The sequence below is a fragment of the Vulpes lagopus genome, chromosome 12 (genome assembly GCF_018345385.1).
Source record: "Vulpes lagopus strain Blue_001 chromosome 12, ASM1834538v1, whole genome shotgun sequence".
In the NCBI taxonomy this organism is placed as follows: domain Eukaryota; kingdom Metazoa; phylum Chordata; class Mammalia; order Carnivora; family Canidae; genus Vulpes; species Vulpes lagopus.
Window position 1 is genome coordinate 16019997 of NC_054835.1, and position 22915 is coordinate 16042911.

At 51.2% G+C, this 22915-nt stretch overlaps 1 protein-coding gene across 1 annotated transcript in view; it reads right to left on the minus strand.

Moving 5' to 3' along the window:
- Positions 1 to 9515: 9515 nt before the first annotated feature.
- The window catches only part of RPH3AL (rabphilin 3A like (without C2 domains)), a 148244-nt gene continuing 134844 nt past the window's right edge, over positions 9516 to 22915 (minus strand). Inside the window, 4 exon segments of the mRNA XM_041724990.1 lie at positions 9516 to 10660; positions 12406 to 12435; positions 12437 to 12552; positions 15413 to 15526. Coding sequence (XP_041580924.1) covers positions 10010 to 10660; positions 12406 to 12435; positions 12437 to 12552; positions 15413 to 15526 — 911 coding nt within the window. The 3' untranslated portion in view covers positions 9516 to 10009.

Consider the following 22915-nt stretch of genomic DNA (forward strand, 5'->3'; position numbering starts at 1 on the left):
CAGGGGGACTTCCGGGGCCAACCGCCCAGATATTAGCAGCTGTGCTTCACAGGGAACGGTGCTGAGTCATCTGTTTAGATTTGGAAAGCCCTGCACATGGGAAAGGCCACGTTTGGGATCCGTTCCATCCCTCTCTCCCTCCCTCTCTCTACCCTGTCTGCCCACTCATCCACCTGTCTGCCTCCCATCTACCAATCCAGCAATCTCTTTCTCTCTCTTTTTTTAAAGATTTTATTTATTTATTCATGAGAGACACAGAGAGAGAGGCAGAGACACAGGCACAGGGAGAAGCAGGATCCATGCAGGGAGCCTGACATAGGACTCGATCCTGGGTCCCCAGGATCACGCCCCGGGCTGAAGGCGGTGCTAAACTGCTGAGCCACCCAGGGATCCTCTAATCCAGCAATATCTCTTGCCAGCTAAACCAAAGACGAGTAAGGCCAGGCCTCTGCCTTTAAGTCGGTGGGATGTCTGGATGCCAGGGAACCCAGCCCTGCACGCACACAGTGTGCAAGCAGAGTCCAGGCAGTGAGTCCCAGGGAACTGATCTGAGCAGGCCTGTGTGCTGATGGAGGGAGGGCAGGAAGACAACCCCCAGCCTTCTGTTCCTCTGCCCTCCTGAACCATGATGAGCTGGAGAGCTTGCAGTCAGGAAGGAGGGAGTGAGCAAGGGAGAGGCTTCACTAGTCAGCTGCTCTGCAGGTACAGTCAGAATTAAAATGTCCCCAAAGAGTGTCTGCTGAGAGGCAGGGGGTGAGCACGCTGAATTATTTCTCCAGTAATTGGCCCCAAACAAGCCGCAGACATCCTGGGGTCTGCCCAGAGCTCGCCTGTCTGGGTGAAGATTAGGGGGCAGCTTGTCTGGGTCTCCTGGGGCTCTGGCAGCCCCACCGTCCTGTCCTTTCCCCTCCCCCTTCCGACTGATGGGGTGAGCGAGCTCTCCTTGGCTTTCTGCGCAGGCAGCCGGGGGTGGGGCTGGGTGCGGGCAGGTCAGAGCCCTGGCTGTCTGCAGTGGGGCCTCGAGCCTGCTGTGGAGGAAGGGCCAGGGATGAGCACACACATCGAGCATCATCCACCGAGCATCCAGGCCCTTCTCTGCAGGGAACAGCCTTGCCAGAGGCTCTGTCTCTGCCTGGTAGCAGTCTGGGCAAGGCCAGTGCTGGGTTTTCCTTTGGTCCTATCCTTCGGTGCAGAAGAGCCTGTGCTGGCATTTTGGATGAGCAATCTGAACCGACCAGTCAGTTTGTCAGTGGTTAAATCTTTCTGTGTCTGTTTGCACTAGCGTGTGCATGTGTGTGCAGGTGCTCGGTGTCTGTCTCCCTAGGCAAGGGTTTCTGGCTGGCCCCTGGGGCACCTGTCCCACAGCTGGGCCCTCTAGCTGGTAGCCTCCTGCTGGAGGCTTCTCTTCCCTCCTGAGAGGCAGAGTACTTAGGTCGGCAGCTCGGGGTGGGGGTTCCAGACAGGTCAGTTCCTAGCCATCTCTGCCTCCTTCCTGCCGTGGAACCAAGGATTGAGAACAGGTCAAAGGGGAGGCCCTATGTTGGCAGAAGGGGTGGGCATGGGTCTGAGACTGCCCCCTGGGACTTCCTGTGCCCCCACCCTCACCCCAGGCACTCTGGGGAACATGATTAGAGAAAATTTTCTATTTGGTTCAGTTCCCCTGTCTCATGGATGGGGTGTGACAAAAGCAGAGGGCTGGCAGCAGGGCCAGGATGAGGGCCCATGTCTCACATTGCCAGGCAGGGGCTCCGGCCCCCAGCCCAAGTGGAGAGCTGAAGGACTCTCTTCATCCGGCCTCCACGGAGGATCCGGCCCTACTCACAGAGTAGTAGTTCTTCAGCCATAAGATGGAAGGAAATTCTGACGTAGGTTACAACGTGGATGGACCTTGAAAACATTCCACGAAGTAAAATAAGCCTGATGTGAAAGAATACATGGTGTCTGAGTCCATGTACACGAAGTACATGGAGAGTGGCGCTTGTAAAGGTAGAGGGATGTGCGCTGGCTACCCGGCGGGGGGGGGGGGGTGGGGGGGGGCTTGCTCAGTGGGAGTGGAGTTCAATTTGAAATGACCAAAAAGTTCTGGAGATGGATGGTGGGGATGGCCGCCTGACTATGTAGAGGTAGTTAATGTCACTAAACTGTACATGTAAAAATGGCTAAAATGGTTAACTTCTGTGGATTTTGCTGCAATAGGGAGAAAAAGGAAAGAAAGGCAGGTTGGGCATGGGAAGACAAGACAGTTGTGGGGCTAATAAGATATGCTGGGGGCTGAGGAAAGGTAGCTCCTCCTCCTGGAGTTCAGGAGCCAGGTTCAGGTGCAGCTCCCCTAGGCCTTGGAGGAGCTGCAGGGCAGTCCAGAGACAGGCCCTCGTGCTAAAGGCCCCGAGAAGCTACTTGATGGATGGAAGCTCTTGGAAACCCTCTAAGCCAAATCCATCCCTGCCTGCAATTGCCTGGTGTGGCCGGAAAAGACAGCCGCTTTACCGAACCCACCCCGGGTGTCCCCAAGAGGCGTGATTTATGAGAGCACCTGGTGTTAGCCACACTGGGCCACGGGCACAGGACAGCGTCCAACACGGGGGCAAAATCTCTGGGCTGTGCCTGAGCCTAATTTTCATTTATTACATTAGCAATGGAAAAACACCCCAGTGGGACAAGTGGCTGACTTTACCCTATTTATCTAGAAGTTGGGATCTGTGCTGCTGACACAGCCCCACTCCCCTTCTATCTGTGCCCAGCTCTCCCAGTCTCGGAATCCCTATTAACCCCCCACCCTGCACTGAATGTGATCTTTGGCATCCAACTGCCCTGCATTCAATATGGGCTCTTTTGAGTCCTCTGGGTCTCAGTTTCCTCTTCTATTAAATGGGAACAATAGAAATATCTGCCTTATAGGTGGGTGAGGATCCCTAAAGCTGGTAGGTAATTGACTCACTAGATGGTGGCTATAATGGTGTTTTGTTTTTTTTTTAAAGATTTTATTTACTTGAGAGAGAAGGAGAGAGAGCACCAGCAGGAGCTGGGGGAGCAGGGACAGAGGGAGAAGCAGACTCCCCACTGAGCAGGGGGCCCAAAGCAGGGCTCTGAGATCATGACCTGAGCTGAAGGTGGATGCTTAACCAACTGAGCCACCCAGGCACCCCCATGATGGATATTATGCAGCAAAATGCGCCCTCTCTCCCTGGCCCTGGCTCAGTGGACTTGAGGGCTCTGCTTGTCCTCTGCAAACAAAGTGGTGTGAGGAGGTTGGGGAGGGCAGCGAGGGAAGCCAGGGAGTTTTTGCTGGGCCTCCCTCTGGAGCCCGCCCAGCAGTTTCTCTCTCTCAGTCCTGTTGTACCCGCACTCAAGCAGAACGCAGAGACAATTCATGGGAGAAGCAGAGATAGGCAGAAACAGAGACCTCCGGCTTCTGGGAGCCTTGAGCTGCAATGCCTGGAAGGGGGTGTTTTCTCATTGCGGAAGATCTCGCCCCACTTTGTGGGTACAACGGCCCTCACCTGCTGGGCTGTGCATGCTCTCGGCTCCAGGCAGCGCATCTGTCCCCCTGCTGACATGGCAGCAGGACTCTGTCGGAGGTTTGTCCCCTCAGCTTGTGGGGGCCGCATTTTCTCTGCCGGTTCAGTCCTCATCACTGCTTCCCTGCCTGGGTTGGCCTAGGGATGGCTGTCCAAGAAAATGCAGGTAAACTGGCTCCCACAGACCAGCCCTTTTTTTTTTTTTTTTAAGATTTTAAATTCATTTATTCATGAGAGACACAGAGACACAGGCAGAGGGAGAAGCAGGCTCCATGCAGGGAGCCCGACGCAGGACTTGATCCCCGGTCTCCAGGATCACGCCCTGGGCTGAAGGCAGATGCTTAACCGCTGAGCCACCCGGTTGCCCTAGACCAGTCCTTCTTGAGGTGCGATCTCCCAGTGAGGAGCATTGACATCACCTCGAAAATTAAAAATGCACATTCTCAGCCCCACCAGCCAGAAGCTCTGGGGTGGAGTCCAGGGCCCAGTGTTCAACAAACCCGTTGGGTGATTCTGATGCTACCGGAGGGCAGGGACCACTTGTTTTGTCCACGCCTGAGCTTCAGCCTCTAGCCCTACACTTGACACCAGGCAGCTGCCCAGTGAATACTGGATGGAAGCAGATGAGCATCATTATCCCAAAGGGAAGAGTGTGAGTATTTAGTATGCCCCCGACTCCATGCAACCACGGCCCTCATATTCTTTTTTTTTTTTTAATTTAATTTAATTTATTTATGATAGGCACACAGTGAGAGAGAGAGAGAGAGACAGGGGATCCCTGGGTGGTGCAGCGGTTTGGCGCCTGCCTTTGGCCCAGGGCACGATCCTGGAGATCCAGGATCGAGTCCCACGTTGGGCTTCCGGTGCATGGAGCCTGCTTCTCCCTCTGCCTGTGTCTCTGCCTCTCTTTCTCTCTCTGACTATCATAAATAAATAATAAAAAAAAAAATTAAAAAAAAAAAAAAGAGAGAGAGAGGCAGAGACATAGGCAGAGGGAGAAGCAGGCTCCATGCACCGGGAGCCTGACGTGGGATTCGATCCCGAGTCTCCAGGATCGCACCCTGGGCCAAAGGCAGGCGCCAAACCGCTGCACCACCCAGGGATCCCAACGGCCCTCATATTCTTATGTCATCTGAACACCTTGCGGGGCAAACACCACATCTGAGTTCTACGGGAGTCATAGGTAATAGCGGTGGTTGGAGTTTTATATGTGCTTTCAGGCTTTGAATTTCCATGATGGTCCTGTGAGAAGTATGATCCCATTTCATAGTGGAGGAAGCTGAGGCACAGAGAGGTACCCATAATTTCAGCTACTAAGTGGTAGAGTGGGATTTATAACTAGGTGTCCAAACTTCATGAGCTCTCCACTTGCTATGTGTCTTAGGGACTACTTGGGTTATCCAGTACTGACGACAAATCAGGTCATGTCTCTACTCCCTGATTTTTGCAGATGACATAACATTTTCCACCCCCCGCCAGGAAAGGCCTAGTTCTAAAAGTTAAAATTTTTATTTTTATTTTTTTTTTGTGAGGGGCAGGGAGCTTGGGTGGCTCAGCTGGTTAAGCGGCTGCCTTCCACTCTGGTCATGATCCTGATCCTGGAGTCCTGGGGTTGAACCCTGCATCGGGCTCCCTGCTCAATGGGGATTCTGCTTCTCCCTCTGCCCCTCCCCCTGTTCATGTTTGACTCTCTCTTTCTAAAATAAATAAATAAAATCTTTAAAAAAAGATTCACAGGCCAGTATCTGGATAGAGACCTCCCAGGTTGTATATTCACCAGGAAGGTCTTCATTGCTCCCTCTCCCTCACCTGCTATGGCCTCAGGATTCTCACTACTACCCTGTGCAGTTATTTTGAATTTGACATGTTTCTTCTTTTAAAAAGAGTTCAGTGTTAGAAATGCAATATGCTATAAGATGAAATAAGGGCAACCGTCCTCCAAAGTTTATAACATAGGGCAGCAACTCCTGCCTCACGTCCCTCTCTAGGTGACCTTCGAATTCCTAACCCCTCTGCTGGTATTCACGTGTTTTTTAAAAAAATTATTTATTCATAAGAGACACAGAAAGAGCGAGGCAGAGACATAGGCAGAGGGAGAAACAGCCTCTTCACAGGGAGCCGAACATGGGACTCGATCCCAGAACTCCGGGATCATGCCCTGAGCCAAAGGCAGACACTCAACCACTGAGCCACTCAGGCCTCCTGTGGTACCCACGTTTGTAACTGAAATTTCATGCTGATTCTATTTCTTGATTTTTTTAGTTTATATATTTTTCAGTATTACATATTATATATCACGATATAAAATATCATACCATATACAATCTCTCCAAAACATATGTGCTTCTTATACTTTTATATCCTTATATACCTCCTCTGTGCTCATGCTCCAGACTGGGCTGGCTGGCCTTGGCTGCTAGCCTGGCACGCAGCCACTGCCATCACACTGGGGATTCTCTTTCCTCCTGTCCTGTTTGGATCTCCAGGTTCCTGTGTCCCCATATCCACTTTCCTAGTTTTCTCTCTTGTTTGGTTGAGGTACATCCTCTAGTAGCTGTCTGAGAAAGAATGTATGGGAGGTAAATTTTTTAAAAACTCACGTTCTGAAAGTATCTTTATTCTATTATCACTGAAATTTGGCTGGATACAAATCTAGATTAGAAACCATTTCCTATCGGGACACCTGGGTGGCTCAGTGGTTGAGCATCTGTCTTCAGCTCAGGGCGTGATCCCAGAGTCCCGGGATGGAGTCCTGCATTGGGCTCCTCACAGGGAGCCTGCTTCTCCCTCTGCCTGTGTCTCTGCCTCTCTCTGTGTGTCTCTCATAAATTAAAAAAAAAAAAAAAAAAGAAACAATTTCTCATCAGAATTCAGATCTTTTTCTTTTCAAAAAGATTTTATTTATTTATTCATGAGAGACACAGAGAAAAAGTCACAGACATAGGTAGAGGGAGAAGCAGGGTACCTGTGGAGAGCCCAAAGCAGAACTCGATCCCAGGACCCCAGGATCATGACTTGAGCCCAAGGCAGATGTTCAACTACTGAGGAACCCAGGTGTCCCAGAATTCAGAAGATATTACTTCAAAATCTGCTTTGAGAATTTTAGTGTCATTTAAAATCCTGATCCTTGATATATGACTTGTTGGGTTTTTTTCCTTTTTCCCTTTCAGATTTTTAATCCCGGAATCCTGAAACTTCATGATAAGAAGTCTTGCTATAGTTCCTTAAATTGTTTAATATTGAAAGATTTCAGACCTATAAAAATAATGCATATGTAATAATGAAATATTATAATATTGCAAAACCATCTATCCATCATTGACATTTAAACATTAACAACACGCTGAAACCCCCCCTTAGCTGGCCCTGTCTTCTCAAGACATGCCTTGAGATCTGTTGTTTATCCTTCCTGTGCATTTATTCTTTCACTGCATAAAATATATGTTAATATATGTCATTTCTCCCTGTTTTAGAATCTATATATAGATGGTGTCATAAAGTATGTATTTTTCTGCCATCTGTTTCTTAGCTCATGGTTGTAGAAAGTCATCTACGCTGAGAATACCCACTCATTTCCACCAGCATGATATTCCATTGTTTGACTACACTGTATCACCACTTATGCATCTATTCTTCTGTTGATGCTATGTAGGTTGTTTTCAATTTTTAGCTAATAAAAAGGTACTGCTCTAAATAAACACTCTGTACACATCTCCTGGAGCCCACTTAGAGGAGCTTCTGTATGAAAATGGTTCCCAGTTTCGCCAGCACATTGGAGTCATGTATGGAGGTTCACAGAATCCTACTATCAAGGTTGTGCCCCCAATTTTTTTTTAAAGATTTTATTTATTCATGAGAGACACACACAGAGAGAGGCAGAGACACAGGCAGAGGGAGAAGCAGGCTCCATGCAGGGAACCCGAAATGGGACTGGATCCCCGGACTCCAGGATCACGCTCTGGGCTGAAGGCAGAGACACTCAACTGCTGAGCTACCCAGGGATCCCCTGTGCCCCCAATTTTTTTAAAAAAGATTTTATTTATCTTTTCATGAGAGACATAGAGAGAGGCAGAGACAAAGGCAGAGGGAGAAGCAGGCAGGGGAGCCCGATGTGGGACTCGATCCTAGGACCCCACTCAACCATGGAGCCACCAAGGCGTCCCTAGAATCCTACTATCAAGGCTATGCCACAAATTGAAATCAGAATCTCTGGGGAGGTGGAGGAGGGGAAGACTGGTGTGATGTGCTTGTAAAACGCCCCAGGCAATTCCAGTGAATAGCCAGTGGTGACAACCACTGCCCTAGACTGGTGCTACAGAGTGTGGTCCTCCAGCCCGATTTGGGACTGGATCCCAGGACCCAGGGATCATGACCCAAGCCAAAGGCAGACGCTCAACTGCTGAGCCATCCAGGGGTTCCTATATTTTAATTTTCAAGAGCCTTAGCACTTTTTTAAGATTTATATTTATTTGAAAGAGGGAGAATGTGAGCAGGGAGAAAGGGAGAGGGAGAGAAAATCCTCAGACTCCCTGACAAGCATGGGGCCTGACTTGGGTCTCAATCCCAGGACCCTGAGATTGTGATCTGAGCCAAAATCAAGAGTCGGATGCTTAACCGACTAAGTCACCCAGGCACCCTAAGAATGTTATTTTTTTTAAGAAGGAAGTGTTAAAAAAAATAAATAAAAAATAAAAAGGGACGCGTGGGTGGCTCAGTGAGTTAAGCAACCACCTCTTGGTTTCAGCTCAAGTCATGATCTCAGGGTCATGAGATCGAGCCCCACATTGGCCTCTGCACTCAGCAGTGAGTCAGCTTGGGGATGCTCTCTCCCTCTGCCCCCTCCCCCTTCACTTGCTTGATTTTTCTCTAAACATAAATAACTGAATAACTAAATAACATTCTTTTCCTGTTTCATGGGTAGGTGTCTTCAGAGGGTTGTTCCCTAACTCCTTCCTCCTGTTTATTAGAATCTCTGTATTTTTAGTTGTTGGTTTTGGTCAACTGTTGGTGCCTTTGGCTGTTTCAATTGAGTGTAACACAGCCAAGCTACAATCTAAATTGTACGTGCAGGTGGGGCTTGCGGAAAGGAGGCCTTGCAGGGGGTAATTGGGCAGAGAAGGGGGAGTTGCTGACAGCAGGATCTATGTCCATCTTTTCTCTTTAGTCAGTTCTCCAGTGATGGGCTGAGTAACATCTTGCCTGGGGGGTGGGTAGATGGAGAATAGCCAGGTGTTGGAGGGGGAGAGGATGGAGGGTCTCTCCATTAACTGCTGCCTCCCTCCAGCCTTTGGCTGGGCTTGGGGTCCCCAGTAACAACTTTCTAGTTCACCCTTGGCCAACAGTAAACCTGTTTTCTCCCAGGGCCAGGGAAGGGCCCTGTGGGCTAGGGAAAGGGACTTGGGGGTCTCAATGCTTGCAACCAATATGATTTTCATATGCATCATAGTTTCCACCTTAGGAACACCTGGTCCCTCCAAGTTCTCCAATTTGGTGGATTCTGCAAAGCAAATGGACTGGTTCATGGCTGCCTTTCTCCCCTGCAGACATTTTGGGGACCTGGGGAAGCTGGCACTAAACAAAGTATACTCTTCCATCTTCCAAAGTTTTCAGAACTCTCCTGTCCTTTCTGGCTTTGTAATTCATGCATTTCATTCCTTTAGGTTACTCTGATAGAGCCTGGGGGGCAGAGGAGATATAAATGTATCCAGCCCACTGTATTTAACCACAAGTCCCTGTCTGTTTTACAAGCATTTTCACATCTGTGCACAGTTCATACAATTCATTTGCTTAATTTTTTTTTTCTAAATGTGAATGGCCTTGTTTTTCCATTTAACACCAGGTTTGTGGGTTGGAGCTGGAGACCGAGCTCATTCCTTTCACTGTGGCTCAGAGAGGGCTCCAGCGGTCAACATATGACATTCTCTTCCATCCATTTGTCTATCGATGCATTTCCGAAACACAAGTGACGGCAGCCTTTTGATCAGCACACTGGCTCAATGCAAATTCTAATTTTTATTGTTAGAATTCTGAAGCATAACTTGTCACAGGGAAAACAGTCTTTTTACCATCTGCCAGCAGCAAGAGCCAAAAAACTAATGGTGGGGGCCTGAGAGCCCAGAGAGGACTTTCAAGGACCAGGTATGAGGGGTGGTGGATGAGGGGCATGAAGAAAAGATATGGACACAAAACGCATGCACGCGCGCGCGCGGGGCACACACACACACACACACACACACACACACACACATTCTCAATCTCTTTCAATCTCTGTCTTCATTTTCCAGAAGCATTTGCTCACATGCTGAATTAATTATTTTTCATGCCAAATCAAACCTACTGAGGAGAAGTGAATTAAAGGCTTCGGGGGGCCTTGCACCCCACCTGGGGATGCAGCAGAAGGCTGTTCTTCAATGAGTGAACTCACAGTATCCACCAGAACCCTTCCCCACTCTACAAGCTGGGGAGAGGCTGAGCAGAGCCTGGGGAGGCTGTCAGAGGGGTTCCACAAGGAACCCAAGTGAGAGCCAGGTCTGGATACTGCTCCTAAGCCAGTCTCGAGCAAAGGGCAGGCGAGCTTCACTCTCTAGGATCTGCTGCTCATCTCTCGGGGCCAAGTTCAGCCTGGAAGGGCAATGTTCAGGGATGGATTCCTCTTCCATTAATACAAATAGGGAGAAAGCCCAGTCCAGTGTCCTCCGAAACCGCAGTGCATATGGGAGGGCCCCCTGAGTTGGGGCTGCAGGCCCTTCTGGCCCAACCCAGGACAAGGGCAAACCTAAAATGAACGTGGAGGTAGCCTGGGGGAGGGCGCGGAGGCGAGCGGTAGAGAATAAATAAAGGTCATGGCTGAGGGTTCTGGCAGTGGGGGGTGCCTCCCAGGACAGAAGGGTGCAGAAAGGCACTGAGTGCGGGGAAAGGAGACTCAGCACCCCCAAACACTGGTTTGCTGGGTCTGAGGTCACGTCTAACAGGTCCACTGAGGGCTCCAACACCACTCCCCAGACCCACCCAGCTTGCTTTCTCCCTCGAACTCTTCCACTGGGACGTCTGCTCCCTGCACCAAGCGAGCCGGTGCCAGGGCCGGCGGACAGAGCTTCGGAGGCCGTGTCAGCAGCGGGGGATTGTCCAGGTGTGCTTCTTGCCTTCAGGGGAGAGAAAAAAAGGGCCACCCTAGGGTGAGCAGAGGCGGGGACCCTCCCCAGTGACAGGCGGGCTCCAGCCTGCACCTGAAGCAGCTTCCCTTTCTGCCCCTAAACGGGGGTGGGGGGGAGGACTGGGGCTGGTGCCCTGGGCAGGGGACACACACTCCAGCAGAGCTCTGCTCCTTCCGCTGCATCACTGCCAACAAATCATCTACTCCCTGTGCTTCAGCATGGCCATTGAAACGGGGGCAGCAAACACGGCCGATCTTAGATGCCAGGAAGAACAAACGACGTGGGGTCTAAAACTCCCCTTGGGTTGTCTCACAAGCCCCGGGCCCCTTCTAGGCTCCGGGCCACACAGCCTCCCCCTTATTGGATATCTGCTGAAGCCCCATGTGGATGTTTCATCTCACCCTCCTCGTGGCCCTATGAGGAACACAGTTGGTTTCCACTTTCACAATAATGGAAACAGGGTCAATGAGATCAGATATTAGGTTGAGTCAGATCAATGCCAATACTTGACTATTTTTGATCAAAGGATCAAAGGAAATTTCCTATGGTTGAATCTGATGGTTTGCCCAAGCTCACGTGTCTGTGGGTGGCAGGGCTGGGACAAAAACGTGGTTGATTCCAAACTGTCCTCTGTGGAGGATTTCAGGAGGCCAGGCGGAGGGGAGCGGGTCTGCTCCACTGCCGTGCCAAGGGGCCTACCTCTCCCAGAGACCCGCCCACCTGTGGCCTCTCTTATGTGCCCTGCCCTGCGGCATTATGACGGTAGAGAGGGGGAGGAGGGAAGACAGGGAGCAGGTGCGGGCACTGGGGCGGGGGGCTCCTGCAGGCTTGCATGCAGATTCCCGCAGTGAGCTGTCCTCGGACCCCTGGGGAGGTCAGCTGCTGTGCAGATCCATGTGTGCACTACATGTCCCGGGGTCTTCTGGCCCAGAGGTCCCAGGTCCGGCTGGGGCTTTTTTTCTTGCAGGAGACTGAGGGCAGGACTGAGGACCCTCAGCCTGCCCACCCCCATTGCACGATGATCCCAGGTTGGTCAGGTAGAGGCAGTGGGCCTGGTGGGATAGAGCCTGGGTTCCCACCCTTAGTTTCCACACCCATCAAATGGGGATAATAAGCTTTCCATCTACTGCTCCAACAGAATGCAAGTGGCCCTTAGGGGTGTGAGGGCAGGCTAGGCTCCACGCCACCAGCTCTGGTGGACCTGAATTCTCACACTGATTTAGGTCTGGGTTGTTTTGGGTGCATTGATTGGGCTTCTTCAGCCACATGGTAGGTAGTTGTAGGTAGGTGACCTTTCTGAAGGTCAGGGACTGTGTTGTACCTGCCCAGGCTGGGCACACGATTGGGCCTGGTGAGGACTGGGTTGCCTGGTGCATGGCAGGTGTTCCTGAAACAGTAGTTACTAAGGCTATTGTGGAGATGGGTAGATGCTTCGAAAAACGACATGTTTCACAAAGCAGAGGATGGTAAGAACCATTGTTAGGATTATTAAGAATGGATAGGGGTGGTTCCCATTATTATTTTGGGTCCCTTTCTCTGTTCATTGCAGGCAGGGGTGGGGTCTGGCTCACCTCTGTTCCCCCCAGTGCCTGGCACAGCGCTCAATAAACAGAGAATTGCAAATATCATCTAGCACTCTCTAGTTTGGGTGGATTGAGTAAGGAAGGAGGAGGAGCATGGAGAAGCAGAAGAGGGAGAGGCAGGTAGGTTAGAAGGTGTGGCTTGGTACTCACTGGGGCCCTTTGGGTCTGGCCAGGATGGGGTGCCCAGCTGTGGGTCTGCAGAGCCCATTCCAGTCTCACTTGCCAGGCTGCTCTGGCTTCCTGAGAGGTGGCTGGGCTGGCGGGCAGGCCCCATCCTGGGGGACTCCACACTGCCACCTGCAAGAGACCATGGGTGCTCTTTGGGCCTTGAACAAAGATGGGACAAGGATGATCTCAGACTGATAAGGAGCTAGTCTAAAGTCTTCTCATTTGTGGGGCACCTGGGTGGCTCAATCAGTTGGGGATCCAACTCTTGATCTCAGCTTAAGTCTCAATCTCAGGGTCATGAGTTCGAGCCCCATGTTGGGCTCCACACTGAGTGTGGAGTCTACTTAAAAACAAACAAATCTTCTCATCTGGAACTGTGGTAGGTATCTGTGGGATTGTCTGCTCAGAGCCCATCAACCCACTGCCCCCACGTGGTTGCCATGTTCTAGTGAGATCTTCCTCTCCGGCCAGTGCTAATTGGTCCAGGATATATAAAGGCCACTACATAGGTCCCCAGATTGGTTCAGTAAGGAACAAGTCATCAACATGAAAACTTACAGTGAGGAGGAGTTTTTCTTGCCTTTATAGAATGAGGGGGAAAGGTATATATCTCCATTAACCCAATGACATTTTAAAAAACTTATTTATGTATTTAAGTAATCTCTACATCCAATGTGGGGCTTGAATTCACGACCTTGAAATCAAGAGTTGCATGCTCTACTGACTGAGCCAGCTAGGTGCCCCCCACCATGGGTTTTTTTCTTTAAAAGCTGGCTGTGGAGCCTAATGTGGGGCTTGAACTCACCATCATGAGATCAAGACCTGAGCTGAGGGCAGCCCGGGTGGCTCAGTGGTTTAGTGCTGCCTTTGGCCCAGGGTGTGATCCTGCTGGAGACCCGGGATCAAGTCCCATGTTGGGCTCCCTGCATGGAGCCTGTTTCTCCCTCTGACTGTGTCTCTGCCTCTCTCTCTCTCTCTCTCTCTCTCTCTCTCTGTGTCTCTCATGAATAAATAAATTTTTAAAATCTTAAAAAAAAAAAAAAAGACCTGAGCTGAGGGGCACCTGGGTGGCTCAGGTCCTGCTTGGAGGGTCCTTGGATCAAGTCCCACATTGGGCTCCCTGCAGGGAGTCTGCTTCTCCCTCTGCCTATGTCTCTGCTTCTCCCTCTGTGTCTCTCATGAATAAATAAGATCTTTAAGGAAAAAAAAAAGATCTGAGCTGAGATCTAGAGTTGGACACCAACCAGCTGAGCCACCCAGGCTCCCTCCCACCAATGGGGTTATTCATTGCTGCCTTTATTAACTAAGGAAACTTCCTTCAGATATGGTTGCTACCTTGCTGTCTGGGAGCACAGAGGCGGGACCTGTAATACTGCACTCCATCTTCTCCCTGTCTCCCAGACCACCCTGGTCATAGCTGAGAGCTGGTGTTAGTGGGGTTTAAGAGCTCTATGAGAGGAACAGGTTGTAAAACCTGCCCTGGAAACCAAGGCTGGCAAGTAGGTTTCCTTCCTTCCTTTCATTTCCTTCCCTTCCCTTCCTTCCTCCTCCCTCCTTCCTTCTCCCTTCCTCCCTTTCCTCCCTTCCTTCTCTATTCCTCCTCTCTTCCTCCCTTCTCCCTTCCTCCCTCCCTTCTTCCTACCTTCCTTCTTCCTTCCTTCCTTCCTTCCTTCCTTCCTTCCGTCCTTTCTTTTTAAAGATTTTCTTTATTTATTCATGAGATACACACACACACAGAGAAAGAGAGAGAGAGAGAGAGAGAGAGAGAGAGGCAGAGACATAGACAGAGGGAGAAGCAGGCTCCTTGCAGGGAGCCCAGTGTGGGACTCGATCCCCGAACCCCGGGATCATGCCCTGAGCCAAAGGCAGACACTCAACCATTGAGTTACTCAGGTGCCCCTCTTTTATACTTTTCTAAGATAGAATCTTTAGCTTGAGAAGCCTAAGAGATCATCTGGTCCAGAAACTGGTGTCGTCTCTTGTGCTGTTTCCACCTGATACTAACCACTTGGAAAACTATGCTGAGGAGGACTCTGAGGCCATGTCAGGCTCTGTGGGAGAGTACCAAGATCAACTAGTAATGTCTGCCAAGGGCACAGGAGTGGGAGTGGAAGTACGTGTGCTAGGCATTTGCCATCTCCCATCTAGCCTGAATTCAGCCTCCACCAGGAATTTCTTCCATAACAGCTCTGGGAGATCACTCAGCCTTGGTCCTAGGACAGCACCCTGAGGTGTTCAAGTTTGGAAAGTTATTATAAAGCTCTCTGCTTATGCACTAAAATCAGCCTCCCTGAACTTTTAAATATTCTGGTTCTAACCTCTGCAGTAATTCTGAATGACATTGGTCCTTTTCCCAGGAAGGCCCTTCCTGTGTTTAAAGGAGAGAAAAATGTGCCCCCAGGCTATCTCTGCACCAGCCTCAAGGCCCTGTTAACTCTCTTCCATATGAGAAGGTCACAGAGGAGAGCTCTGGTGTTAAATCTGGAAGACACTTGGGGGACCACCTGCTCCATCACATTTGTGCTGAACAGAAGGGGACAGGAGCCCAAGAGGTCAAGATATGTGTTCAGGGTCCCACTGTGGTTTCATGGCAGAGCTGAGCTAGCTCAAGGAACTGCATACCTGATTTTTGCAGCTCTCAGCATTCACGAGACACAATCTCATCTAGGGAATGCTCACAGGGAGACTGAGGAATTCTGGGTGTGCAGGCAGGCTGGCTAGGTCTGCCTCCCTCCCTCCACCCCTGCACACACAGCTGGGTCTGCCCTCCTCCCTCCACCCTTGCAAGTACAGCGGGGTCTGCTTTCTGTCCTGCTCTGCAGTGGTGCTAACACTTTAGCTCCTAGTCATCCCAGCCTCAGGCCCCCTCCTCCTTCCTCATTGAGAGTGGCTCTGTAGACATCAGCTGGGGAGCCATGATCTGAGGAAGCAGCAAAGCCATCTGCACCAGGGGGGCTTCAGAAACAAGCAGTGTCCTTGCTGTGCTTACCTGGTTCACTGTAGGGTTTGTCACTTTTGGGCTCCTTGACCACCGACAGAGGAAGTCGGTCCTCCAGGCTAGAGGAGCTGAGATCCGAGTCACTGTCGCTGTCACTGGAAACCACTGGAACAGACACAGGCATAGGAGATTACCCTGACCAGTCACTCTCAGCAGACTCATGGGACGGAGGGGCTGGGGCAGGCCTCCCCTCTGCCTGGACAAAGCGGCACACGACTTCAGCTGGTCCTTGTGTTTGGGACACAGAAAAGTGGCCTGGGGACAGGGATGGCAGTTCTGTCAGCCGAAGAGGCAAGTCCTGGTGTGAGGAGGCCCTGACTCAGGGCCAGAGTGACCAGCACCAGCAGGGAGGGCTGGCCCCTCAGCCAGCGGCCTCCATGTGTGACCCCATCCCAGGGGCGGACTCAGAAGCCTCTCGCTGGAGGAGGAGCCAATTATCCTCTTTGGTGCAGGCACAACCTCTCTGAGGCTTGTACCCGGTAACGCTCAGGGGTACAATGCTGCTCTACCTTTTAATGAGGCAAAGCAGCTCTGCTTGTAACAAAATTTCCAGTCCTCGCCAGCCCTTATGAAGCGCTCCTGGCACTCTACATATGCTAGCTTGCTGAAGCCTCAGAACATCCCTGGAAGACAGGACTGTGCTCATTTTACAGGTGAGGAACCCAAGGCACTTGCCCAAGGTAGTAAGTGGGAGAGCTCGGACGATTATCCTGGCAGCTGGCTCTACACCTTGTGTTTGTAACTACTGTGATTTTGCTGGAAGGAATGAAGTGGGGAGGCCTGGGCCCTCATTTCAGTTCATCCAGGAATTCACAGCAGGGCCTTGTGAATGCAGAGGGGAGCCAGACTGATGGGGCTGGTGTTCCAGGAGAGGGGAGGGCAGGGAGCTCTCATGGGGAACTCCCACTGTGGTAGAAATCTTCTTTTCTGGACTAAATGGGACCATATTTGGCTGGTTGGTCAATCATGAGAGTCATAATACAGGATGTATTAATAGATTAAACATCCTATGTTGATTTTAAGCATAGACATGTACATCCATTCACCAATCCTCTGATGGAGGGCTTTGAGATAGGGCCCACATGGTCTTTCATGTCCGAGCTGCACCCACATTGCACCGTCTGTGATCCCTGTGTTTAGTGTCTCTAAACTGCAGCACAGCTTAGACACTAGCAAATCCCTAGAATCCCTCTCTGCTGTTCCATTTCTTTCTCCTGCTTTTTACAGTTGTCCTGCCCACACCTGATCCAATAGCTTTTTTAAGCAAGTAGGCTTCTAACAAGACTTTCCAAAGTCCTGGTTTTAATGAAACAACTCTGTCTTTCCTGGCTCTTTTCATCTGTGTACATAACATTTGATTATGCGATGTAACTCTAATAACAAGTTCAACAGCACAGAAAGGTTTGGGATCACAGGTAAGGAGCACTCACAGATGACTGACCTGGTGGATGGGGTAAGAGTCAGTGTGCCTTGCTAGTGAGTGTGCAAAATGCTGATTACAGAGGGAACTGAGGAGAGTTTGGGCACTCTGCTTGGCACAGTGCCAGGTGCCCAGATGGCACTACTGCCAATCAACCCTATGCCACAGGGACCAGTCTGGTGGGAGATGAGACTGGAAATAAAATCGGTCTATGCCAAGAGTGGCTAAGAGGTTTCATCTGATGGTCTGGGTCCCTTGTGGAGCAGTGTGCAGAGGAGGGCCCTGAGACAGCATTAGCAGCCCACAGCAAGGAGAGCCTGATCAGGTAGGGAAATACGCTGTGGGCACTGGAGCAGCAGTGGCAGGACTTGTGCCATGTAGCTTCTACCCGGAAGGGTCTTTTGGAAAGTCTTTGTGCCTTCAGCCCATGTCAAAAGGAGTCACAGGTCACAGAATTTGGCAACCAGACAGATGGAGCTGGCCAAACATTTCAGCTCTAGGAGATTGTCAACCGTGTGCTTCCATAGCAGAGCATCTGGTACCTAGTAGGTGCTTCGGGAAGCACTGAGGACTACTTCACTCTTTTCTCCCCCTCACCCCACATTCTGCCAGCTTTGCCTCCTAAACAGTTCTTCAAACAGTGGCCTCCTCACCGTGGCCACCGCCCTTGATTAGCTCAAGAGCTCAGTGTCTCCAGCCTGGACTCCTTCAATAGCTTCCCACCTGGGCCCCACCTGTGGGCACCTCTCTCTGCGCAGAGGGGAATGCTCCAACTAACACACAAATGCTAGCTTACCTGTCTTAGAAGCTCCCTGTAACCTACATGCCCATGGTCCTGTTCTTCATCTACTTCTTGAGCCTTGTTCTGCACAATCTTTTTTTTTCAAGATTGTATTTATTTATTTGAGAGAGAGAGAGCATAAAGAGCGGGAGGGGCAGAGGGAGAAGCAGACTCCCCACTGAGCAGGGAGCCCATGTAGGGCTGAGTCCCAGCATCCTGGGATCGTGACCTGAGCCAAAGGCAGATGCTTAACTTACTGAGCCACGTACACGCTCCCATCCTGCACAATCTTACCCAGGTTTTTCCACATGGCTGAATTCTTACCAAACTGCTGGTCGGTACCTCCTACAGCAACTTACTTCCTACCGCCCAGAATGCCCTGCTCATGGCTCTTCTCCTGGCTCATATTATTTTTTTAATTATCTCAACATTCAACATGGGGCTTGAACTCACAATCTCAAGGTCAAGAGTCGCATGCTGTAATGACTGAGCCAGCCAGGTGCCCCTTTCCTGGCTCCTTTTGGACACCATCTCCTCCAGGGAGCCCTCCTCCAGGGAGCCTTCCTTATCTCCTGTGCCTGGCTGGCTGAATGCCCTATGCATTCTGCTACAGCCACTCTCTGCTTTCAGAGTTTGTGCATGTGTACATTTGTGCGTGTGTGTGTGTGTATGTGTGTGTGTGCATGTGTGTGCACACGTGCGCTTCCCCCAGCAGACTCCCAGGCTCCTGGAAGGGGCCAAAGCACACTGCGAATGGTGTGCTTTTCCTGCACAGCCAGGCCCACACGGGCAGGGCGAGAGTGATGCTAACCTGATTGTTCCCAGCTTTTTCTTCCTCTATCTGCTCAAGGATTTGCCTTTTCTGCTCTTTCCCTCCTTGCCTTCATGAGAAAGAGTTTTGCTTTGGCTTTTTGGGCTTTCGTGCTATAGAATCAAGAGGGAATTCAGAGGGGCTGTGATCCACATGCCCCTTCATAGTATCTGAAAAATGCAAAGGCCTGATTTATTTTGCAATTGCTTTGCGGGTCCGAGACTGGGTTTCTTTGATCATGACTCCCCCCGACTGGACCTTGCAGCGTTGGTTTTATAGGCATTTATATATTTTTGACTCACTCGGTGACTGACTAAGCACCAACCCTGTGGGTCCCCAGATAAAGGGAGTGGGAGGTAGGCAGGAGGTAGCAAGTGGTGCCCCCACCAAGGGAGACCCTTGAGGGGGCAGCTGTAAAGGAATCAGCAGAGGGTCTGGTAGCCTGTTAGGCAGACAGAAGTCCCTGAGAGCCAGGACTCCCGTCCACACTGGCTTCCCCTTGTCTCTGGCAGCCATTCTTCCTGATCTGGAATGCAGGATCTTCCTCATCCTGGGGCCAGCCCACAGCTGGGGCAGGGGGAGGAGGGGTGGGCAATGTGCAGCGCCCGAATGTTGAAACAATGCCTGGGTCCTTTGGTGCTCTTGTGCCGGTGACAGAGAGCACAAAATACTTGGAGCTCCAAAGGAGACAATGGGGAAGGGTGTCACCATAAAACCCAAACCTGGGCTAATTTGCCATTGGATTGCTGATTGCCACCTTTCTCGCTGCGCGGCAGCTGTGATTGTAAATCTTCCAGGTCTATTAACAAAGCTTTCAAGCTCATAAATCTTCTGGCCCTTGCTCTTCCATCCTCAACAGAACACTCTGTGTGTCTGAAGGCTGATTGTTCCCTTCTAATTCCCCAAAGACAGTCTAGGATGGCTTGGCGATGAGTGCTTGCCTTCAGCCCACGCCTCATTTTTCAGATCGAAGTTGGGAAAACACCAGGGAGAAGACTGTCCCACTTGTCCTCCCAAGAAGGAGGAGTCACCAAATGGACTCACCTGGGCTCTGCCAGGAGGCAGGGAGGAGGTTGGGCCTCCCCCACTCCTGTGGCCTGAGACCCTGGACCTCTTGCTTGGGGAGCTGTCATCCCTGAGATTTTCCCATCATGCCCCAGAAGGGGTGCCCCCCTCTGCTTGGCTCTCATCCTTAGCAGTGGCCGGCCTCAGTGCCAGCCATGCCCACTTCTCTGGGGATAGGCCAGATTTTTTTCTTTCCTGGCTCACTCTTAGATAGATCTGCAATTTGACTGTCACCATGGAAACTTAGAGTTTTGGTACATGAAGGTGGGGGGAAGTCTTCCCTTTTGGAAAGTCTTTTCTGACTCCCTCAAAGGACACATGTGGCAGCTGCCATCCTGTGAAGACACCTTGCCTGGGATGGTCCAGGCGAGAGGTAGGATGCTGACCACTTGACCTCATAACACCATACTGGGATTTGGGGTGACCTAATTTCTGGCTCTTCTCTGCCACCACCTCTCTTTATGACCCTGGGCATCTCTCAGGGGTCACACACAGAGAGTCCAACCTGGACAGCTACTCGGTCTGAATCCTAGGATTCAACTTCAGATTAGCTCTATTTCATTAGTAGAGGGATCCCAGTGTTCCTCTCTGGTTAAGAGATGGGGTGATGTGACTTCTGGGCCACAACATCCGCCTGCCTGGCACAAGAACAGCCCGGGAGCCTAGGAGGCACTTGCGAGCTGCTGCTGTTCCACTTGGAGGCTTCCAAAGGCTCCCCAAAACTACGGGAATTAGAGAGGAAGAAAGATATTTTCAGCAAACATTCTGCCAAGGCAAAGCAGATGGTGGAAAATTTTGCATACTAAAAACAAAATAATTTTTTTAATGTAAAGGGAAGATGATAAGGCCTTGGGGAATGCATAGACATCCCCAATTAGCCTTACTCTGCCTACCAGGCTGCAGAGGGGAGCCGCAGGACTGTCCCCTGGGACAGGCGAGAGCTGCCTCACTTGTAAATAGAGCCAGGCCTGCAGACTGAATCCCACTGAGATGCCTCCCAAGTCTGGGGCGCTGGTGGTAGCAGGAGGAAGGTATGGGGTGGTGAAGAGGCACTGGCCTGGTTGGGCCCTTTTCTGGGTTGTATCATCAGTAACGTAACACAGGTATCTGGCACATGGTAGGAGCTTTTTACTTAAGGGACTCTTCCTGAATTCGTGGCCCACACCACATGGCACGTGGCTGGCCTCTGGAGTTAGAATGTTTGGTGCCAGGGCCAACCTCACAGGGATGGACTCGCCTTCCCCAAGGGGGCTTAGATTCCTAGGTTGTGTTGCACAGGACATTGGAGGCACGAGATGCCTTCAGGGGCCATTTGCAGGCTGAGCTGAGATGTGAGCCCAGGCCTAGCTCCTGCTGACACCTCTGCTCTTTCCTCCCCACACAGCAGGCAGGGCACCCCGCAGTCTGGCCTTGCCCTAAGGGCTCTGCTCCCTCAGGAGTTCCCCTCTCCAGGCATGCCAGCTCCTCCTCAGTCTCTGCAACATGCCCTTCCCAGGCTTCTGTCTGGGCCTTTCCCTTCAGAGGTAGGTGCTGCGATGTGAGTGTGAGGCTCCCTGCTCCCTCCCCACATCGTGGGTGGAGTCCAGCCTCCAACATTCCTGAGCAAAGACCTTCATCTCTCTGAGCCTCAATCTTCTCATGTGGAAAACAGAGACAATAGCCACCCCAAGGAAATATGATCGAGCAGGACAAAAAGCATTACGAGTTCAAAAAACTATGCAAGACTGTATATATTTTTAAAAATTCGATTCCAGTTCATCCTCCAGGAACCTATTTAAATCGTGCCTCTACTGAAAAGTGTCTCTGGCCTGGGGAAGAAGAGATGGAAGACAGGCCTTTCCTCGCTCTCCCCATGACTGCTGGGGCAGCTCTTCTGGCCCCCCAGACACTGCCTGGCATTGCATTTCTTTACCATGGATGCCTGCCTTCATTTCCCCAACTGTACCAGGAACCATTTGAGGGCAGGGCCACATCCTAATCTGCATCTGGCTTCTTTCGGGCTCCTAGCACTGAGCCTTCAGTCAAGCAGGCACTCAGTAAGTACCTGACTGCTTCCTGGAAGAACCTCCCAGGAGAGGACAGGGCACTCACTGTACAGAGACAGCAGGACCAGACGGCGGTCGGCACGGTTGGCACGGTGGTGGCGAGCCAGCTCCATCTCCAGAAGAGGTGGACTCCCCATCAGGCAGGCACCTCCTCACAGCCTCCTCCTGCTTCAAGGACACTCAAGTGGGACAAGCCAGGCTGCTTGGTGGAGCCAGGGACAGACTAATGGGGGGAGGGGCTGTCAGAGGCTGCTTGTCACAGACATGGGGTGATGGGCCCTGGGCGGGTGGTGGTAGGTGGGAGGGATGATGCACTGCTTACAGAGAGCCTGCTCTTCTTTCAAATCCAAGGCCAAGCCAGAGGAACAGGTTCTTCCTTTGTTTGGCAAACTCCCTCCGGGGCCCAGACAAGGAGAAAGGTGGCCTCAAGGCCAGGGGAGGCCATTTCCTTCTCTGTGAAGGAAGAGGTGGAGGTATCACAGGACCACCTCAGAGTGTGGGGTGAGCCTGTGGCACCAAGGGAGGCCCTCTGCCTTGGTCTCCCTCCTGGGCTGCCACCAAGGACACCAGTAGGGATAACACAGACCAGGCTGGGAACTGATAGCTGGGGGATGGAGGGTTTCCTGGGATTGTTTGTGTGTGCCCCATTGATTTTAATTAACTACCTCCTTTGGGCTCACAGACAGACAGGAGGCACTGGGTAATGAAGACGAATCAATCAATAGTGATGTGGTCACCAGCACTGAAATCCTGTAGTCCTGGCTTTGCTGGAGGAGCTCCAGATAGAATGAGAGGTGGGTGGATAGAAGACAAGAACAGCTTCCTCCAGAGAGAATCTGATACTCTCAAGGGGAGGCAGAGAGTGTTCAGGGAGAAGGGAAGTCAGGGAAGTGCATGTTTCCTGCCTTTGCTGGGATGCAGAATGTGCCTTGGTTCTGTCCTTGACCACAGCTCTCTCTCTGTCTCCTTCTGCCTCTGTGGGTCTTTGGGCCTTTGTCTTTTAGTTGGTCTCTTGGTGCCTCTTTTAAGGCTGATGTTTTTAAAAGCCCCTCTCTGCCTTTGCTTTCCCTCGTTCTGCCTTGTATGTCTGGTGTGTCTTTGTGTTCTGGGGCTTCCTGGTTTTCTCTTGGTTCCTCTTTCTGCTTTCAATCAGGTTCTCTCTCTCCTGTCTCGTCTCTTGTCATCTCCACTCATCTGTCTCTGGGTCTCTCTCTCTCTCTCTCCTCAGGCCTCACTGAGGAGAGAGAGAGAGTCCATTCCTTAAGGGTCTAGCTTCCTGGCCTCTGGGTTCATCCTTCTGGCTCCTGCACCTAAGCAGAGACTCAGAGCCTAGGGGTCAGGGTGGGCTGCTGGATCTACCTGAACCCTGGGT